The sequence below is a fragment of the Dermacentor silvarum genome, chromosome 2, assembly GCF_013339745.2.
Source record: "Dermacentor silvarum isolate Dsil-2018 chromosome 2, BIME_Dsil_1.4, whole genome shotgun sequence".
Classification (NCBI taxonomy): domain Eukaryota; kingdom Metazoa; phylum Arthropoda; class Arachnida; order Ixodida; family Ixodidae; genus Dermacentor; species Dermacentor silvarum.
This window is the reverse complement of record NC_051155.1, coordinates 195,938,904-195,960,362: the sequence shown is the minus strand read 5'-3', so window position 1 is coordinate 195,960,362 and position 21,459 is coordinate 195,938,904. Positions and strand designations below refer to the sequence as shown.

The following is a 21,459-nucleotide window of genomic DNA, read 5'->3' as shown; positions in this document are numbered from 1 at the left end:
GGAACAGTAATTTATTCTTTTCACAACAAATCGCGCGCTGTTAACTTAGACCTATATAGGTCACAAGAATAAATTCCCGTATGGGGGTTGCTAACAATGTCCACGTGTTTTGATCTCGCTCTTTGATCAAGAAGCGTTGATGCGATTGGAATTTAGACATAAGCCAGGCACCCGGTCAACAAAAGACAAACCGCTATATATTCCATGTCAGGGAACTACGTAAGAACGCCGAACATTAACAACAAGATAAATACTAAACCGATATTAACATCGCCTGGACGTTCCTCGCGGTCCGTAGGAATTCAATAGGACGTGCGTGGGGACAGGGACGTTAGTGCCCTAGTGCATTCGCGTTTATAGCAGCTATTTCTCATGTCGTCAGGTGCATAGCCGATCGATGCACTGCAATAATTGACGGAGATATTCTTGCTCCAGATATACGATGCTTACTGAATGCCACGATCGAGGGTCGGAATTATTTGGCAGTTCCTTGCATGTCAAAGCCTGCCATAAGTATTAATGGTTAACCTGTGCTCTGTCAGTAAAATGATCAGATTAATTCGGGTCAACAAGCGGATCACCTTCTGAGGACAAGCCTAATCAGCTTGCCTTAAATTGTCCACAGCGAGCACAATATTCTATCCACAGAATGTAGTTTTATGTAAATGTATATGTTTTTGGTAACGGCCCTAATTTGTAAGAAAACAATCGTTTACTAAAACGGTCAAATAACGCTGTACATAATCGATTACGGCAAAGCTTCGCGCTAAGCAATAGGCGGTGATAACTTTTGTGTAGCTTGCCATTCCGGACGAGGCTCACAAATCTAAACCAAAGGTCCACAGCTGTTCACAGGAAATTTTAACCAAGTTTCATTGCGCTCAATATGGTAGAGCAAACATCAAAGCGTAAGTTCTTCTTTTTTTTTTTTTTTTGCTATTATAGGAATCCCCAACACCAAGAAGCATTTGCAGAAAAAAATATAAAAACCGCGACAAACGAATCAATAGCTTTACAAGCGACTCAAGAAAGCGACAAGCTCTACGCGGAAGCGCTATGCGGCTGACCATATTTAACTGTAGCAGAGCACGAGTATAAGAGTAAGACATCTAGAAGTAGAATAAATGTGCTTCGAGCCTTCGAATTATCGATTAAGAAGTGCCAGCCACAAGCTTAATGAGATGCTCAATAGTGGTAAACGGTTTTGATCATGTAGCTCACGAAACAACCGATTATAGAAGCGAATGAGTGGAAACTCGTTCGCTGCCCATAGCGCGCTTATATGCTAACAGGGCAAGACGATATGCCTGCGCCCCATGCGTTGTGGCTGTTTTGCTAAATGCGCGGTCGTCAAAACTGTTCGATTGTCACGAGACGACCAACGGGATAATTCTATCGCCTGTCCGCTCTTGCAGGAGATCATCGTTGACCAGCTGTACCAAAGATTCATGCGGGGCCAGATATACACGTACATCGGCGACATACTGCTCGCCATGAACCCATTCCAGAAGCTTCCTATCTACTCCGAAGAGGTAAGATCGTACTACCGGAGTCTTTTTCCCCCTTAATTAAGTGCGTGAAAGGTCACATTGGCGACTTTACTCTGCTCCGACGTATTATAAGGTAACTACGAAGGTTAAAGCCAGAGCGGTGCAGAGAACACAAGTGATGTATGGTGCATGCTAACAGTTCATATATTTTCACAGTGCTAATAGGAGTTTTGGCATCCGCTGCCACACTGGAACACGGTATTCTTAATAGAAGGTTTTGTACAGGCTGCCCGTCTGCAACCGCGAAACACTTATTATCTCTGCTGAAATTCGAAGCAAATCAGTTAGTCCCTAGCATATGCAACCCGCACATTGCAAAGTTTGTTGTTTGCTTTCGTGATCCTGTGCTGAGCCATCTAGAACTTGAGTGTGACATGATCACCATTACTCTATTTCACACTCTGTCTAAACTTCCAAACATTGCATTTAATCCTTCAATCACACTGCCTCATTAGTAAGACGGTACTACATTGTGAGTGCACTTATGATAAATAGGCTAGTATGCTTCTCACCTGGGGAGCACGGACTATCGCCTCTTTTTCTGACCGTATAGTTGTTCGGCGGAACCCATTTCCCTAGAATGTTACTACCACTTGTTATCACTACAAAATGAAGAGTGCTTAATTTATTAGTGCCCTGAAATAAAACACGTTCGCGGAGAGATCATGTTAGTATAAGAAACGGTGCCTAGCAATCACATGGCGCACAGCCTGTAGCGTCATTAGATAAATCTGTCCCTGCTGCTCCTCCTCCTCCACGTATCCACGCTGCAGGTCTCCTTGAGGTACCGGAATCGTGCCAAACTGGACAACCCGCCACACATATTCGCAGTCGCGGATGCTGCCTACCACAGCATGTTGCACCAAAAGAGGAACCAGGTAATTAATATTCGGTATACCTCTGAATTTTGTGCCTTAATGAAATTTACTCATACCAAGATCAGTACAACAAAATACTCTGAAATGCTTGCTCAGTAACGGCGTCGGTTCGCGAAAAGAACATTTTTTTTTTTGCCCGTTTAGTGCATCGTCATCAGCGGAGAAAGCGGAGCCGGCAAAACTGAGAGCGCCAACCTCCTGCTCAGGCAACTTGTGGCTCTGGGAAAGGTGCGTAACAAAAGCGGAAGCGCGTCGCCATGGGCCGCTGTCGCTATCTAGCAGACCTCTCCTCTTGCACTCAGCAGGCCTCTACAATCTTTCCGCCACATTGTATATCCATAATAACTGCATAACATCTTAGCGCTAATCAGCATCCAAGCAAGAATTCATTTGCTTGTATTCAATGAAGTTACACTATAGTGGATGTGGCTGAAACGAACTGCTCCCGGCTATGCTGCTTCTTTCAATACTGTTATATTAGTGCCATGCGTATACTATGCTTTGTTATGCAAGTGCTACGTTATGAAACCTGTCACAATCCACAACATCTCGTCACGTAGAGTAGCAGTTTCATCTGCTACATGAAATTCAGCGAGATGACCTCAGCGCCTACATATATCCTCTGTACTGACGTACATACGTCCATGCATTATCCCTAAAGTCTCTGGAAGTATGGTATACTATTCCTGTCACTAAAACGCTGGCTCGTTCGTTAGCATTCTCCGGATGCGTTCCGCGAAGGATTCGCCTGAACGACTTACTGAGAAATACTCCTCGCCGCGGCGCTGCGCAGGCGACCAACCGCAACCTGGAGGACAAGATCTTGCAGGTGAACCCCATCATGGAGGCGTTCGGCAACGCCAAGACGGGCATCAACGACAACTCGAGTCGATTCGGAAAGTTCCTAGACCTGACCTTCACAGAGCAGGGAAAGATCACCGGAGGTGCGTATACCTCGACGCATGGACCTTGCATATAGAATAGACCACTCCGTGCAGTCCGAACCAAACTCTGGGCCGGTATTTTGTAGCAATGCCTTATGACTTATTCTATACTAGTCTTATCATCCACCGCTCACGGCCGGCTGATCCCGTTGATAACGCGAGCGGACCGTCGCTCTGGCCACTTACAAAGCGCGATAAGCGCGAAAAGGCATTAGTACCGGAAAGGCATCGCAACAAAATACCGGCCCTGATGTGTATGTAATCTGCATTACGGCCATCACTTGTTGAAGCTTTCGCACTACACTGAAAGTCGGCACTTGCTTACGTTCTCAGAACGAAAGAACTGTCTCTGTAGATGGCAGCTCGTTTTCTGGGAGTAACTAACTAATTAGCTCATGCTAAACTCCATTTTTATTTAGCATTCTTGTACTTCCCCATGAAGTAGGTTTACTCTGCTTGGGCGCAGGCCCAAGCAGAGTAACCATCAACGGGCGCAGGCCCAAGCAGAGTAATTGCACGCCATCGAGGTGATGGTGAACGCACACCAACGCACACCAACTGAACTCACACTATCGAGGTCAACAAAACAAACTTGAAAACGGACTTAATACCGGGGCAGACAGTTACGTTTTAATTTTTTTAGTACTTTATTTAGTATAACCTCAGGGCCAAGGACGTTGCCGGCACTTATTTTATATTTAAGAACAGACTTGTACAAGTCTCTATCTTTTAATTCTTTTTGGTTTATCGACTTACGCAGTTTTCAATTCTTCCGTGTGCGTTCACGCCACGGATGGTTACTACAATATGACTACGCCGGATGTGTCGTGAGAACGCTTAGTCCATGAGTGCGACTTTTGCGCACGAGAGGGTGGTGACAAAAGAGAGTGCAAGACGTTTACCGTAGGTGCAGGGTGTATGCAATGGTTCATGTCTACACCAGTAAACTGTATGTCGCTGCTCTGATTGCTTCATATCTATGCACCAAACCACCGGTGTAGTCGGCAGCATAAGCGCTATATATGCCTCCTTTTTCCATATGTTTAGGTAAGCTATCGGTCTACCTCCTGGAGCAGTCTCGGGTGGTGTGGCAAGCACCGTAAGTATATTGTAGTTCCTTTTACTGGCATACAGCAATAACAGAAACGCTGGTTAGTACACAGCATCATGGAATCTTTTCTTTTTTATTTATTTTTTGCAGACAAGAGCGCAACTTCCATATTTTCTACTACCTGTACGACGGGCTGGCCGACATCAGGCAGCTCGGAAATTACTACCTCGACACCACTGGCAAAAGGCAACACAGGCAAGTGACTACTGCTAACGGTTACAATTCAAAAACGTGCTATTAGAACAACGCAAGATTACCTTGTGCTCTGAGCTGGAGCAGCCAGCTGAGACTCTACACATAATCTTGCGCTCCCGTATTCATAACAGCGCCCAATGATGATCTAGAAGATAAAGCAAGCTGTTCAATGGCAGCTGCAAACGCTCTTAGCGCCGCCTACAGGGACATAATCGCAGCGAATGTACAGGACGAGCCCGCAGTATATCTCATAGAAACAAGAGAATTTGCCAAGACAGGTCTCTGGTTAACATCGCAAAATACGCGTTTAGAATCACGGAATATTCTTAAAGGTGTTTTCCCACTCTATACAACCTGGTCAAGGCGCCTGATCCCAGAGCTACTGTTTTCCGTCTAAAGATTGTGAAAACATTCACGCTGGATCTGAGGTTCCGTATGTAATGTACGTACGTCCATTAAAAAAAAAAAGCTATCTATCAGTGACTGCGAAGCATTGTGGTGCTTGTGGAGTTCCTTGCACAGGACACGGGTTGTGAGCATAGACGTATGCATAGCCTCTTGAGTTTCTGCACTATCAAAGCAGGTCAGCGTCCACAATTGTAGCGCAGTTCACGAGGCGCCACGCGCGCTGCGGTCACGCTTGCGGTGAGCTACACTTTTATTTTTTGTGGCCCAGACGGTACGTGTCACGCATGTCATGCTTACAGACCATGACAGGCGTATAGGGAGTTAGCTGCCGAGAAGGAACGAAATGCGCATGTAATTGAGATTCCTTTGAAAGTGTCTGCAAGAACATCGAGCACGTCGTCCACGTGCAGCGAATAACGTTTCGATCTTGAGTCACCTGAAAATTGCGCTTTCTCCGCAGGTACCTCAACGGCGCGGCGTCGGACAAGGAGACCGCGTCGACTCACGTCGACAGGCTGAACAACATCAAGCAGGGCTTCCAGCTGCTCGGGTTTCGGTCAGCCGTAAGTGCAGCCACGCGCGAAATTGCGGAAAGTGCGCGGTGAACGATAACCAGGCCACACGTACAAAACTTAACTCCATCATCCCGTGGTGCGGTTGCTCTGGCAGTGACAGATTGCTTCTTATCATGCGCATCCGCCGTGGTGCCTTTAGAAAGCTTTAGTATTCTGCATGGGGCGCTTGCCATGGATGCACGCATGGCACCTATATATACGGACCGCTAACCACACCTCCCTTGAGAGGCTATTAGTGACGCTTTGCGTATCGCTAGCACTCTGGTAAAGAAGACTCGAAGAACTTTCGTGACGTCGGTATGGTCAACGTTGTGGCGTCGTTGGATTTTAGGTTTAACTGACTAAAGCGGAGAACGCATCATAAAAACGGACGACAAATTATCGCGATTGCTCTGTCGCCGAAGTGAACTTAAAACTGGCGAAAGTGGATCGCACAAAGCGGACAAACGCGAAAAATAGCATGTAGGATCAGGGGCGGATTCAGGGCAGCGTCAAGGAAGGTGAGGGGAGAGGGATGGTGTGCATAGTTGTTGCTCACTGCGCGCTCAATTTCAGCTCTGAAGTGACCGCGTGTCTCGAGGGGAAGGGGGTTGAGTGCAGGGCCTCCTCCCCTAGATCGGTCAGCATTAGCGGTAACGGTAAATTTAGTCTTCGGCATGCACCTCAACCTAACGTGGTCCTTCGCTTTAACAATGGACGTAGTCATGTCGTTAAGCTATCTAGGCACGCCACGCGCGCGTGCGCGAAACGCAGAGTGCCTCATAACGTACCGCGCACGCATACAGTACGAATCCAATATTTCTCTTCCGGTGTAGCGTTTCGGGCATTTACGGACATGCACGCACAGAGCATTTGGCCCGCTAATCGTGTTTCCTCGAACTGACTTCTAGTGGACATGATTGCGCCTACGTAAACGCATGCGAAATGTCCGCATCCCGTTAGCTATATCTACTAAAGAGAGGCTTTGAGGATGCTTTTATATATAGTCACGGAATATTGCGCATAACTATATAAAGCTGCAGTCTGTTGTGCCATATAGTAAAGAGGAACCGAACCACTTGCGTGAACTATAGCGTCTTTCGTTAGACCTAACAATGTTTAAGCAACAGGATATATAATGAATCTTAAGAACAAGCAATCGGCGGTAATGATAGGTGGATGCCGCTTTCACCATTTATCGTTATACAGTGGACGCGACTAGTAATAGTACTGGGGTTTAGTAATAGTGCACTGTTGTACACAGAACTCCCAAGTTGACCGTGCGTGCTATGTTATTCGTCGAGAAGTGGGCGGCATTCGCCATGATGGGCGCGGCCATGTTGTCACGCTGTCTACGCAAAAGTGTGTGCTCAGTACACCCGCTCTTTCGATAACATGCGATTCCGGTGTTAGTCACTTCGTTACATCGATGATTGACGTCACAGTTCAGACAGAGCATCCTCTAGCAGACGGCTCGATTATTCGAGCTGCAAATCGCCGAAAACGTCGGTGGGCAACATGTTGCTGCCAAGTTTGGAAGAAAGCAGATGGTTTGCCCCAAATGGTTTGCCCCACTTTATCTTCCTCTGTCATTTGAGGGTTGACGGTCCGGCACAGCTTCAAAATTTCTTAAATATAACTAGTGCAAGTCTCGTCGGGTACTTGAGCTCTCTGGGCTAATGTCAATTCCGCACGTTTCTTCTTTGCGTCCAAGTCGCCGAAACACTTCTTTATCGCCTCAACAAAGCGTGTCCGCGTAATTAGCATGTCCGCGTGGTTGTCGTACCATACCAACGCCGTGCCGGCTAAGAAGAAAACAACGTTCCTAAGCTGACTGGCAGCGTTCCAGTTATTGTATTGGCTTACCCTTTCGTAATGGGTTAGCCACTCATCCACATCTTCCTCTGCCTTCGCCAAGAACGTGCGTGGCTCTCGGTAGTACTGGCAGTATGCGGCACCCTGCATTGCTGGAACCTGACTCACAGAAGAAAAAAAAGCCTTACGATAACAACAGCGCATCATGGCAGTATATCTATTATGTGGTTCATTAGTAGAACTAGTTGGCTGGTCGAGCTACAACAAGACTTACAACTATATTTTGACATTAGGGTGTCGGATTTGAGTTAAAGCTTGGCGCCTTGAAATTACACAGAAACCATCCAAATTTGAATGAAACAATTATCAGATAACATGTCTCAAGCTTAAGAACCTCCGGAATATAAGCAAACCCCTCCTGCTCTTTCTTTCGCATGGAGGAGCCCGAAAAAAAATGTGAGCGCGAGCTTAGGCTGTTGTATTCGAAAGTGGCACGACATTTCTAACAGTCTCGATCAAACAGGATAATTTTCACGGCGTAGCATCAGACAGCAGCAGCTCCAGCAGCAGCAAGGAGGATTACATGTCAAGTGACAGTGTCAACATAAAGGAACGCGCCGATAGCCAAGAATAACTTATCTAACCAGCCACAATATTTATAACATTCAAAGTGACCTTGAATTACTGAATTTTACGGTTTCTCCTTAAAAATGTCATTTCTTGCGCACACATTGTAATATGTTTATATATATTTATGCATAACCACCTGAGACTCTCCACCCCCCTTCTCACCTCCTCGTTTTTGTCATGGCAGACACAGGGATTAAAAAAGAAAAAAAGAAAAAAAAAACAGGGGCAGGAGAAAATTAGTTTTTTTTTTTTTTTAATGCACGATTCATTTGTTTGGTTCATTCGAATGATGCGCGAGCTCAACATCACGCATCATTGACCCCCCAAGTCGGAATGCTGTTCAACGCAGCCCGTAGCGTGATGGTTGGAATGCAGCGTTGACCTTGTTTTTCCTTTCCTCTGGGTGGCTCAGGAGACGGACACCATCTACCGCATCCTGGCGGCCATCGTGCACCTGGGTGACGTGGAAGTGCGCAAGGCGGAGACCACCTTCCAGAACGACACGTGCATCATCGTCAACGCCGAGAAGATCCCCATCGGTGAGTGAGGGAGATCGCTGCAATTCCCTCGACGCGTAAACACGCGAGTGCAGCTTCTCTTCTTCGTCTAGCGTGCGCTGCACGAACCAGCACCGCCGCCGGCCCAGGGATACGCATGACGAATCCCGGCCGGTGCACCGTGCCATCGCACGTACACGTCTAACGCTTGCGCTTCCGGGTCTGACGGCGCTCTTGCTGAGCGTTGAAATCACACTGGTTGCGTTGTTGCGAAAAGTGGCTTGCGCTTTGCGATTCGCCCCGCGGGTTTCACTCATCAGCGATTCACTTTGATAACGGCCCTCTACATCTTCATCGCACTGCAACTAGTTACCGTACTCAGCCAAGCGAGCCGGGGTACGGGCTAATCCGCAACATCAGCGCAAAGTATCCTCCTTTAGCCGCCGTCTCCGAGCTAGCCCGACCCCTGCGAGAATAAAAAATGCAAGCGAAACTCCGCTTGTATGCGAATCTTTTAATTTTTCGGTGTACTGGTCGTGCATCTTGCGCAGATCGAAGCAGTCCGAAAGAAAGTGATCATCGTTAACTTCACTAGCCCGAAATACACTGCAACGCGAGGCCTTAATTAGTTTCGATGGGAGATAAATAGTTGCGCGAGCTAGGCCGGCCCCTGTTCTAAGTTGCACCGTAGCTTTGACGGTGGAGCTGGTACAGTTGCCGCTGTAGGAAAAAAATAACGTGTAAGACTAACAGAGCTGTGACCTCAATTGAACACCTTCAAATATAGCTCCAGCTGCGCTTCGTGGAAAATGTATGCGTTTTTCTTATATGCGCATACGGGGTACGAGAAAGGGCCCGGCCAGCCTTGTGTATACGTTTGGTGCTCCAGATGTTTCAGTGAGAAATCTGTGACCTCTGACTTGTCTAAGTAGCCAAAAAAAAAATAGAAAGAGAGAGAGAGAAAAGACTTTGTGGCTTGATTCCCCTGCATGGACGTCGTATGCGTGTTTTTTGTTGTTGTTTTTTCGAATGGCGCGGGTTTTATTTTAGACCACGTATTTTTTAGGCGCGTTCCAATGACAATGTGTAAAACGACGCAATATCACACGGAACGCACGAGCTGGATCCGAAGGTATCATGCTTTTCACTGGAGTGATGCGTCTCTGAATGTTTTATGCAAAGGCTTGATTCTAGTGTTCTCGTTTCGCTAATTTTCCATGGTATTCACGCTTTGTTACAAACCACGGCGTACGTTATGGTCGCCGCGATCGTTGCAGGTCGCACCGTAGCATGTCGCACTTAGAGCGTTACCGTATCACGTGAGAGTGACGGATTGATAACCACACGGACACCACGTTTCATCTGCGTTCTCCCGATTCGCAGTTACGTGGCAAAGTGTATGGATACATTCGTGCTATTGTGCTAGTTAGCCTTGAACACATCGTGGTTAAATTCTGTCTTTTTAAAGATCTTTTGAATTTATTCGTTTTCGAAAATAAGTTTTAGGGCCAGAATAAAGCTTGTACTATTCTACATGCAGTGACTAGAATTTGACCTTTTCCATTAAGTCGAACAAACTCTATGAATTTGTTGAACTGAATTCTTGACAGCTGTGGCGTTTACATTAGCTTTCGTACAGCAAGCATCGTGTTTTGTTCGAAACCTAGCTCTCAAGTAACGCACCCTTGAAAAGCCGGACGCCTGGCCGGAAGGCTTCTTGCAACAGTTTTATAAACCTGCGGGTTGTCAGGCGGTAGGGTGTGAACCACGCACTTACCGCAGCCAAGCAAGACGCCCTATCCACTGGGCCACAGCTACAGTGAACAAATTCAAGAAATTCGCTCATAAAAATATTTTTGTGAGAAAAAGAAAATGACATGAAAGATTGGTTTAGTGACGGCGTATACAATAGAATTTCCGCGTATCACACGTATTTAACCAGGAAAAGTAAACGCTGAATCTTCCTTCCACTTCTCTGTTAGCAACCCATTCTTTTAAAAGTGGTGACACTGATTGCACGGCGACTGTACATAAGCACTGGCGCCTTATTCTCGGTCGATCACTTTGAGGGACACTTTCAGTTTTGCGTGACGTGTAACGACCAGCGCGGCGTCTCATCAGAGCAATGGGTGTCATGCCCGCTTACACGATGAATGCGCAATGAAAGTGGTATGCCCAAAAGTGATCGACCCAAAATACTGCCCTTGCGTAGAGTGTGCGCGACGTGCTTCACCATAGAAGCTATGGCTTCACTCCAGCCGACATGGCCCGAGACATACGCCTTCTCTTTTTTCACTCACCCGTCCATTATCCCCCCCTCCTCTTGACGACAGTTGCGCAGCTGCTGGGCCTGCAAGGCAACGCGCTGCGGGACGCGCTCACCTCGAGCAGCATGGTGATGCGTGGCGAGGTGATCACGCGCTGCAACTCGGCACAGGAGGCCGAGTGCGCGCGAGACGCCATGGCCAAGGCCCTGTACGCGCGGCTCTTCGACTGGATCGTCAACCAGATCAACCGACACCTAGCGCTGGGACGCATCGCCATGTCAGTTGCACAACAATTGCCAAATGCTGAGCATTTCACTCACTTCCTTCCCCCTCGCTGTGCTTTCTAAATTCGGACATTGTGGTACTATGCAGTGAAGTGACACTGAAGTCACTCAGAAGCGCAATATTGTGTGATCTCTCGCAAGTAGGGAAAGAAGCCAGTGCACTCAACTTGAATGTGGAAATAATTTACGGACATTAGGGCCTTTAGGTTTTAGCAAATCGTATAGTGATGGTTACTAACAAGACTCATTAAAATGAGCAGCACTTGTTGGAGGTATGTAATTCACCTGCGTCCCTTTATACTTTGAACAAGATGTAAGGAATCCACAAAAACACTGACTGATAGTGTTGCCACTGGCCACATTATCGCTGCACGTCCACTCCGTTTCTAACTTAACCAAACCTAACTTAACCTAGCCTAATACGTGTTGAAAGCAGAATTTTTCGAAGTGCGTGCCAAGTACGGCCACATAGCTGATGCATGCCGTGACGTTTGATAACATGTAAGTATCTAAACGTATACTCGTTAAACGTTAGTATGACATCAGTTGAAAACAGTGCTGAGCTCTTCGCTTTATTCGTTGGTTGTAGAGTCCAGGTTCTACTTGCTAACTGTACCCGAGCCACTGAGTTCAACAGGGAGATCTGTGGAGTCATTAACGGCTCGTAGAACGCCCGTAGCACGCGAAACACCATGCATTCAAACTTTTTTTTTCTCTCATTTCAGCGGCCTTCCGCTATCCGTAGCCCTGCTGGACATATTCGGCTTTGAAGACTTGCAGAAGAACTCGCTGGAGCAGCTATGCATCAACATCGCCAACGAGCAGATTCAGTTCTTCTTCAACCAGCACGTGTTCGCGTGGGAACAGGTGAGACCTCGTGTCGCACATGTCGACTTGTGAGACTCTCGCACACGTCTAGCGTTAAACTAGCCTTCCAAGTAGCCACACGGCACCCCGCGACGGCTCTGTATGACACCCTTTGCACGCGCTTCGCCTCGCATGCAGCAAGAGTACCTGAACGAGGGCCTGAGTGTCCAGCCGGTGTCGTTCGGCGACAACCGGCCCGTGCTGGACATGTTCCTGGGCCGACCGCTGGGACTGCTGGCGCTGCTCGACGAGGAAAGCCACTTCCCCAACGCAACGGACCAGTCGCTCATCGGTGAGTGCGAATCACGGCGGCTGAGCCAACGTCGACGCCGTTGGTGCAACCTACGCGTGGTCGAGGGCTACGAACTTGATTATTTAAACGTGTCCAGGTATAACCAACATGCTCAAACTCGTATGTCCAGATTTGTCACTGTTACTGTCAAATATGCCAGTTCAGGTGCCTGTTCAGACCCTGGAGTGAATAGCAGAGATTCTTTGCTGTTCCTGTCATGGTGTATCTGCACTGGCGCGTAGGAACTAGACGTGTTGTGAAGCCTATGGCCACCGAGTCAAGAGCCGTGCTTGTCCACCGTCCACTTTGAAGCATGGTACAGGGCGGATTCCAATAGAGTTATCCGGCTCGATGCCGGCTCGATGCCAAGAAATTCCCGCACACGATCAAGCCTGTGCGAGACATGTAGACATCGCAACCAAAATGATGCAGCATATTCTGGCGTACTGCGTGCATTTCAATATTACGTCCCGTGTAGCGGCTTGCACATGACGTAAAATATGCAGTACTCCAGTTTCGAACAGCCTATGTAAGTACCACGGTCTGGAGGCTGCGATCTCAGGCATGCTAAAATGAAATTCTGAGGTGTTACTTGCCAAAACCACAATATGATTGTGAGGCACACCGTAGTGGGGGGCTCCGGGTTAATTTTGACCACCTGGGGTCCTTTAAGTGCACCGTGCACTCAATGCACGGTACACGGGCGGATTTTTTTTTTTTTTTTTTTTTTTTTTTTTTTTTTTTTTTTTTTGCATTTCGAGCCCTTCGAAATGCGGCCGCCCCGGCCTGGATTTCAACCCGATCCCTCGGGTGTAGCAGTGCAATGCCAAAGCCACTACACCACCACGGCGGGTCAGTCACGTTACTTATCTTATAGCTGTATACGTGGCATCGGTTACACGTGCCCTGAAAGCAGTAACAAGACCATCTTTCAAACAAAATACAAGATGTCGGTATTAAAACGGGCACCGAAGCACGACAGGTGACCTGGCGATTACACGTCTAGCACGTGCTGCCGTGGATGAATAAATAGGTAGCACTCACGTGCCCGGTGGTTGAGTACTGAAAACTAGACTAAGTACGGACTGTGCACACGGGTTCCTATAATGCATTCACATGTTTGTATGCCAGTGACACATAATTAATCCTTTGTGTGTTTTGTAGTGTTAAGTTAGAAAAGGAGTCTTATTCTGCGTAGGCTCGATGCTCCCTACTGTAGATGATTTCTTCGTGTAGCACTGATAATCCGTGCGCAACGCACTTTCTGCTACGCCCTACTTATTTTCCAATTTAGGTGCGCCACACTCTGAACTCTGAATTCCGTGTTTCTCGCCCTTAGTCACATTTTCTGACTGCGTTTCTTATTCTGCGATATACGTTCCCCATTCTCCAAATGTCAAGCAGAGACGGCTTCACTTACGACCATAGACAGCGATATCAATTTGACCAGAAGGTTTTCAACCACAGTGCGTCTCTTCTTTTGCTGCGAGCTCGCCTGTTAGAGTACTGTTACTTACCTAGGAAATGAATGGCCAAGCCTTTTCTCTATCTTTTTTTTATTTTCAAACGTTCCTCCGATAGTAAGAGGTTATTGTCCTGCTTCTAGATTTTTCAACGACCGCAAATGTAGGTGTGATGTCGGTTAAAATTCTGTTGACTCCTGCGGTCGTTCAGCTGCACTTGCCTGACTGAGCAAGCCTTCATGTCTGACAAAGGAAGCCGTACGAAGCAATATATATGCGCAAGCGCATTGCGGCGACGTATGGGTGACCGTCGAAGGGGCGGACAAGGCTTACAAAAGGTTTACCGAAACGCACGCTTGAAGCCGGAAAACTATGTCCACTTGATCGAATGCATATTATGCTCACGCAGCGTCACAGCTGCGTTTCAAATATTCGTCGACCTTTTTGAGGGCGATCGTGTACCTCTACGCACATAACAAGACGCTCCACCAACGGGCTTTCGATTCCTCTCCCCCCACCCCTCCATTGCGAGTGGAACGTGACCTGTTGAAGAACAAATGCAGCCTCGAAATCTCGTTCATAAGCATGATGATGATGATGATAAGTGGTTCTTGAGGGAAAGGGAAAGGTTGGCGCTGTCTTCTGCATAAAACATGAAGGCGAAAACTCTCACATTTCTAGTGCCGCCTCCTCTAACGCCTGCGCTCGCCGCTTTTCGACGCCACAGTCGACGCAGCGACGTCCGCTGTGCACGGAAGCTTTATACACAAAGAAGCACAGCAAGAAATTTGACGGAACCTGTTCAGTAAATAAGGGGATGTAGATTCAGTATACGGATTCACCGTGCGACAAAAATAAACGAAATCCTATAATTAGACACAGTTACGCAGAGCGCGCGCATACGCGCACGTACGCCCACACACGCACACAAAAAAATAATAATAAAACAGAACATTAAAAAAAATCACGCAGCAACTCCATTAGAGTTGTTGCGCAAGCATTTTGCCACTTGCTCATCTCGACGCAGCCCGGTGTCATTATCAATCTTATCAAACTTGATCCGACCAGTATAAACACTTATCAACCCTTATCGGTCGTTATCAACCTTATCGCAATCAATCCGATCATTACCAACCCTTATATTGCCGTTCCAAATAAAATTTAAATTGGAAGTTAGCGCCTGTTCGTATCCGTCCTGTCATACCTGTTTTTACTTCGCGCTTCAAGTTTACTAGCTCTGAATATGGACATTTGCTTGTTTTCTACGCGCAGACAAGTTCCACAACAACATCAAGTCCAAGTATTACATCCGACCGAAGTCCAATGCCCTGCAGTTTACCATCAGGCATCATGCTGGCAAGGTGAGTACTTCCCAATGTATGGCTACCCAGTTTACTTTTTGACTGGGCGTAATGTTTCTGCTGAATCACACAAAAAAAAGAAAAAACTCGCCGAGCGAGAGTGTTGCCTAACAACCACCTCGCGGAGTGGCGTGTGCATCGCCTCCTCTCCGTGCCGTGCACATGTTGCCTTGACATGGGACCACGGTGTAAGAATACACCGTGCATGGGACGTTAAGGAGAGCTTTTGCGCGGCGCGCGCTATGCTCGTGAGAAGGAAAAAACATTTCGCAGTTTCGCCCGAAAGGCGAAGCATCGATTGCGATAGCAAATTAGTAGAGCGCTATTCGGAGTAAGGATAGTAGTTTTATCGGCTGCATAAACTTGGACACATTGGCTTACTAACTGAATTAACAATCGTGATGTCAGCGCGCACAAGCAAACATGAATAGATCACACTGAATGACCGCAGCCAACGACTGTCAAAACGCTAGCAGCAAGCGCCAGTTCGCGCGGTCTATCGCTTCAACGGAAACTGAGCGTCGAATGCACCGCGCATACAAAGGTCAGAGCCTTGTGGAGGTAAGAGACGGTGCGGGCCACCGCCGGGCAGAGAAGTTGTTGGCAAAGGAGAAGCTGCCCCCCTCCCCCCCTTCTCTCTTCCCTTTTCTTGCTTTCGCGTGGGAGATTGAGTGGCAAGATACGCCTTTGGCGCCGGAGCACAGCGCCGCCCCGCCTCCCTCCCTCCTATACCCCAACGGCCATTCGCGGGACGGTCGCGTTTGCTTTCCGCCGTGCGTTCGCTCTCCGTGATAGCGCGCGTTCCCCGCGCGCTTTCGCTCGCGCATACGGCGCGCGGCGACAATTTTATCGCCCTTGGAATGTATACGGAACCTCACGGCGACGGCGACGACGACGGCGACGCCGACGGCAGAAATCCGGTAGAAGTGTCCATATAATTGCTATCGCAATAAAATACGCCCCAAATGGTGCAACTGTTTTTAGAGTGTAGGCACGGCCGCCTGGATCGGCCGCGCGCGCCGATCCAGACGGCCGTGAGCCAATCCAGGCGGCTGTGAGCGAGGCCCGGGCAAGTGTGGAGGCGCAGCTTGGCCGCGACGTCACCGGGGAGATAAAGCTCGGAGCCGCCGCGACGGCGGCAGAACTCTCGTTGACTCTGTGGCGAGAATACATGTAGCCTTGACATGGGACGACCAAAGAACATCCGGACATCCGAAGAAGCCGCTCATCTTGAAGCGCGTCGCGCGGCCAAGCGAGAATCTGCGCGTCGGCGGCGAGCCGATTCAGAATACTGTGCCTAGCAGCACTTATCATTTCCTAGCAAAACTTAGCCAAGCCTGGTAAAACCTGCAAGAAGCTAGGTCGATCACCAGCCCCGCTGTTTACTCCAGCCTTGCACCACTAGTGTAAGCTGCCTATGTTTTTTTTTTTATTACTTTTTTATACGCCCTATAGTAGCTTGGCACTCGTATCGTTAGTGATACACTGCCTAAATTGACAATCAACAGCCTAACTGTCACGACAACGACCATTTGCTCTTCATCATCAATAGTGAAAAAAATTTTTAAAAAGAAGCTGTTAGACAATAAACTTGTGAAGCAAGTGCGCGCCGAGTATCATGCTATACATTATGGAGAACTTTTTCAGATGGAAGCGAAGCATTCTTGCAAGAATCTGATAGCGATTGCTAAATTCCGCAGCACTTTTTCTTCTTTTTATTTCGGTAGTACCAATGCAGCAGTAAACTTATAAAAGGGTACTTTGGCCCCGCCCCGGTATACGTGACATCGTCACTGGCATTATGCTATATGTACTGAGCGTGCGTGTCCTGACGATCTTGGCGCAATGAGAGCAGGTACAGGAGAGCTTCGCACACGATGGTGCATAATGCTGTAGTGTAGTCGAGCTGACAGGCGATGCAATAGGCGTGAATATTTGAAGAACTTCACCTTGGCACCATGTCACGGCTGAGAAGTGGTATGAATCAGGGATAAACCCTGCGGATTGTAAGGTTACTATCATAAGCATATCGTATAACGTATCATATAGCTTTCGATTACGGTCACCAACAAAAGAAATCTTTCTCGCCGCACGGCTACATTTTGATAATTCCATGAACACAGTGTAGAGTGCTAATTAGTACGGCCGTTTCCACGACTGCAGGTATTGTACGACGCCCGTTGCTTCGTGGAGAAGAACCGCAACTTCCTGCCCACGGAGATTGTGCAGCTTCTGCGGCAGTCCAAGCTGCCCGTTGTGCAGACCCTCTTTCAGTCGCCGCTCACCAAGACGGGTCAGCTGTACACACCATCGCAGTACGCCTGCCAAAATGTAAGGGGCTATTACGGCGTAATCTTTTACAGAATAGTTGCTGCATGCCAGGTGTCTCAAACACGCGGCCCGCGGACTGCATGTGGCTCCTGATGCCTTTTAGAGCGCCGCCTAGCTCCTACTGGAGTAGACAACTATTAAACATACAAGGAATAGCAAGTAAGCCTACGAAGCCGAGCATGCTCATTGCACTTTTCTGGTCATATAGGAGAGAGACATACGCACGAACTTCAGTCAGCGTTCCGCGCAGGGGTTCCGGAACCGTGAGGCAGTGGGGACAGCGCCGCGACAGGTTCCATCGGCGGGAAGGGGGCGCTGTGCTCCCCCAGCCCTGACGGCCAGCTCCCCTCTAATGTAGTAAATAAAGGCTTGGTTTCACAATAACAAAAACGTTTGTGCAAAGGAAGTGAGCCTCAGGTCCAGCCCCAACACTCAAAATACACTTCCAGAGCCCCTGGTTCTGCACCTTTATGATGGTTACATACGTTAATAATGTACAGCAAAGACGGACTGAGATATAAGCAGGGCGGCAGCCGTAAAATTCGTATTGGTGCCAGAGCACCCTCTAAAATTTTAATCACGCAAATTTCTTCGTATAAAAAAGAACGCTTAAGTTGCAACCCGTGCCTCAAGAAGGCTGAAAACACTCCCGAAAAAAAAAGAGAGAGAGGGTTCTAACTGCGCTAATGAGGCACTGCCCGCGTGCGCAGCTGTCGACGCAGAGCCTGGTGAGCCAGGCGAAAGCGCTGCAGACAACGAGCACCTCGTTCCGCTTCTCGCTCATGGACCTGCTGCAGAAGATGAGCGCTGGGCTGCCACACTTCGTGCGCTGCCTGAAGCCCAACGACTACCGGCTCGCCGGCGGTTTCTCGCGCGACAAGGTGCTCTGCCAACTGCGCTACACGGGCGTCCTCGAGACCATCTACATCCGCCAGCAGGGCTTCTCGCACCGATACTCGTTCACCGAGCTGCTCAAGAGGTGAGCGCACCCCCCCCACCCTTGTCTTAATGCCGAAGGATTTCGAGGAGGCGGAGCGTTATGGGATGCAACGGAGCCGGGCCATTGCGGCGGGAGCATGGGCGGGAGTGATCTAGAGAACGTGGAAAAGTGGCATCTAAAGCGCGATATACGTTGTGGCCACGTCGCAGTGTATATGTGCACCTTACACCAACAGAAATGGCACAAGTGGCGCCTCTGTCGGCGTCTGCAGTGCCATAACGGCCTCTATAGGTATGTCCGCCTCATGGTGGCCCGCGTCATATTCCGCGGAAGCACTGCCCCGCACACACTCTAGACTAAGGTAACTTACTGGATGGCTGGTGGAATGATTGCTGTATACTCCTCGCTGCTGTCACCCCCTCCCCCCGCCCTCCACCGCGCACACCTTCACTAACCTTCACTAACATGCACCCTAACTGACGCCTACATGACAGCAATGCTCTGCAAGAAACCGATATCAAAAGCAAACGTGGTGACACGCTTGCTTTCCCTCAGACGTCGATCCTGTACCGAACCTCGTACAGTGCCGAATGAAATTCCAGTATGCCACTTCACGCTCAATTCTCCCCGGAAAACCGCTCATTTCGAACCCAGCATATCATCGCTGTATCCAGCTGCGATATCAATGGCACAGTTATATAGGCAGATTATTTTTTACACTGAGGCAGCGTAAAACATTTATGTGCTAGAGCAGTGGTCGCTTTATAAACTATACGTATGTTGCTGCATGATTTAAAGGTATAAACGCAATGCAGTCAGTACAGTGCCATATTGCTCGTCACACTGTTCACTTTTGGGAGCATGGAACTACATGTATACGGTAAAAAAAATTTGAGCTGACGCTTTAACAAACGCTCTTGCATGATGGCGAACTTTGTGCTTCCAATTTCCAACTGCAGGTACGGCTTCTTGGCATTCTCCTTCGACGAGAAGATCGTCCCCAACCGGGATACGTGTCATCAACTTCTCGTGCGGCTCAAAATGGATGACTATGCTATCGGAAAGTCGAAGGTAAGGGACTGTCCAGCATTTGATTTGCTGCTAAGGAAGAATAAGAAAATTCGCAAATTTTCGATACTACTCAGTGTACGTGCGGCGCACATATCAGGGCACAGGAATCCACGTATTCTATTCTCGCATCACGCACGCACCAGCGTGCGTGATGCCACACTTTCCTTATCATTGTGATAGTGATACCACACTTTCCTTTATCATACGAACATATTTTAATTTTATTGCAGGGTTTCAGGTAAAAAAAAAATATTGCCGTCTGAGTTTCTGTAATATGCACCCGAAGCTCGGTGCACAAACGTTTTTTTTAGTGGCACGAGCACCGAGTGACACTCTTTGTTTCTTGCGCAGCAACTTCCGGTTAGGGACCGACTTCCGGTTTGTCACAGAGGTGGGACAAAATTCAAAATAAATCATAGAAAAATAAAAACGTAGATATCGATGGTTCTACTTATGGTTGATGATAGATATGACATCAGAGCACAGGTTCAGTAAAGAGCTAAGTAAGTGTCAGGAATGATTCGAAACAATTAAGAAATGCCTAATTGCCGTACCAGAGCACACAATCGTACACTTTAGATCAGTACAGGACCCGCCGCGACGGCTCAGTCAGCTAAGGCGTTGCGCTGCTGAGCACGAGATCGCGGGATCGAATCCCGGCCGCGGCGGACGCATTTCGATGGAGGCGAAATGCAAAAAAAAAAAAAAAAAAAAAAAAAAAGTCCGTGTGCTTGCGTTGTAGTGCACGTTAAAGAACCCCAGGTGGTCAAAATTAATCCGGAGCCCTCCACTACGACGTGCCTCATAATCAGAACTGGTTTTGGCACGTAAAACCCCAGAAAGATCAGTACAGGTTCCCGTGATACTCCAAGACCAGAAGTGGCGTCACACTTAAACCAGGGGTACCCGCTGATTTCTAATTAAAATAAAAACAAGCTAATTAGAGCTACACACCACCTAGAGTGAACGCCTGCCTAACACAGCGGAGGGGTGACGTCACTCTCTCGCTTCTCCTCTCCCGGCACGCACCTGCTCCGGCGCTCGTTACATGCTCTCACGTCAGCGGCGGAGGGGCGCGTAAGGTGCGCTTCGTGACCGTCCGCTAGGGGGCTACGTGTCGCGCCCTCCTCGCACTCCTTCGCTCGCTCCTCCGAGTTCGGTTTCCCGACGAGGACGCCGGGCCTAGTATAGTGTAGTTTACATCAATAATTAACCAGAATTCCCTGTGTCTGTGTCGTACTTCACTTTAATTAACACAAGGAAAACTCAAAGTTAACCCGAACAATACACCAGGGTGCACCAACGCCGAGGTGCGAGTGCCACTAGCAGACACCTAAGTCAAGGAATAGGGTCGTTTCTCTCTCTCTCTCTCTTTTTTTTTTTTTTTTTTGCGTGCCGCCATCATCGGAACGCGGCCGCCGAGGCCGTGAATCGAACCCGTGACCTCGTGCTCTGCAACTGAACGCCATAGCCACTGATCCCGCCGCGGCGAGTCGAGCAGATTTTCGAGTTATGCCTGGCAGAACATAGCTTTCACTACGTGACATGTTGATCGATTACATAATTAACGAGTATTTGTTCCCTCTCTGTTACTGAGCATCTGTCACACTATCACGTTTCATATTTCAAGCGTTTTTTTTTTTTTTCTCCTAGGTCACATACTATTTCGTGAAATGTTTTTCAAGCGCGATGGCACGTCAAGATATACGCTCTCAGTTCAAACCGCCGACTGGCTCATTCTGAAATAGTGAAGCGTGCCCCAACTTCCTTCCCCAACCCTCTTTGACTTAAAACGCTTGTTCCAAGAATAACTCATTGGAAAGGTTTCAGGTTTCAGCTCCAGTACGAAATTGCTGCAGCAGGCTTTCAAGTGTGCACAATGACAATAATAATTATACCAATGTAATAACCTGGGCAGGAGCAACACTGTCGATGCGTCGCTTTCAGCGATATCATTTTCCACGTCCGTTTATCGGCTGAGTCAGCAAGCGTCGCGCATTG

General features: G+C 48.2%; 1 protein-coding gene across 3 annotated transcripts in view; it reads left to right on the top strand.

Annotated features, from left to right (window-relative positions):
• Positions 1 to 21,459, top strand: part of LOC119442382 (myosin-IIIb) — a 149,081-nt gene that overhangs the window by 119,692 nt on the left and 7,930 nt on the right. For all 3 annotated transcript variants that reach the window (XM_049662111.1, XM_037707241.2, XM_037707240.2), the window contains exons 13-27: positions 1,416 to 1,532; positions 2,324 to 2,428; positions 2,573 to 2,656; positions 3,222 to 3,372; positions 4,420 to 4,471; positions 4,574 to 4,678; positions 5,547 to 5,649; positions 8,498 to 8,624; positions 10,916 to 11,126; positions 11,859 to 12,000; positions 12,139 to 12,292; positions 15,028 to 15,116; positions 17,280 to 17,447; positions 18,158 to 18,426; positions 19,347 to 19,458. In XM_049662111.1, coding sequence (XP_049518068.1) covers positions 1,416 to 1,532; positions 2,324 to 2,428; positions 2,573 to 2,656; positions 3,222 to 3,372; positions 4,420 to 4,471; positions 4,574 to 4,678; positions 5,547 to 5,649; positions 8,498 to 8,624; positions 10,916 to 11,126; positions 11,859 to 12,000; positions 12,139 to 12,292; positions 15,028 to 15,116; positions 17,280 to 17,447; positions 18,158 to 18,426; positions 19,347 to 19,458 — 1,989 coding nt within the window. The remainder of the gene's footprint in view (positions 1 to 1,415; positions 1,533 to 2,323; positions 2,429 to 2,572; positions 2,657 to 3,221; positions 3,373 to 4,419; positions 4,472 to 4,573; positions 4,679 to 5,546; positions 5,650 to 8,497; positions 8,625 to 10,915; positions 11,127 to 11,858; positions 12,001 to 12,138; positions 12,293 to 15,027; positions 15,117 to 17,279; positions 17,448 to 18,157; positions 18,427 to 19,346; positions 19,459 to 21,459) is intronic.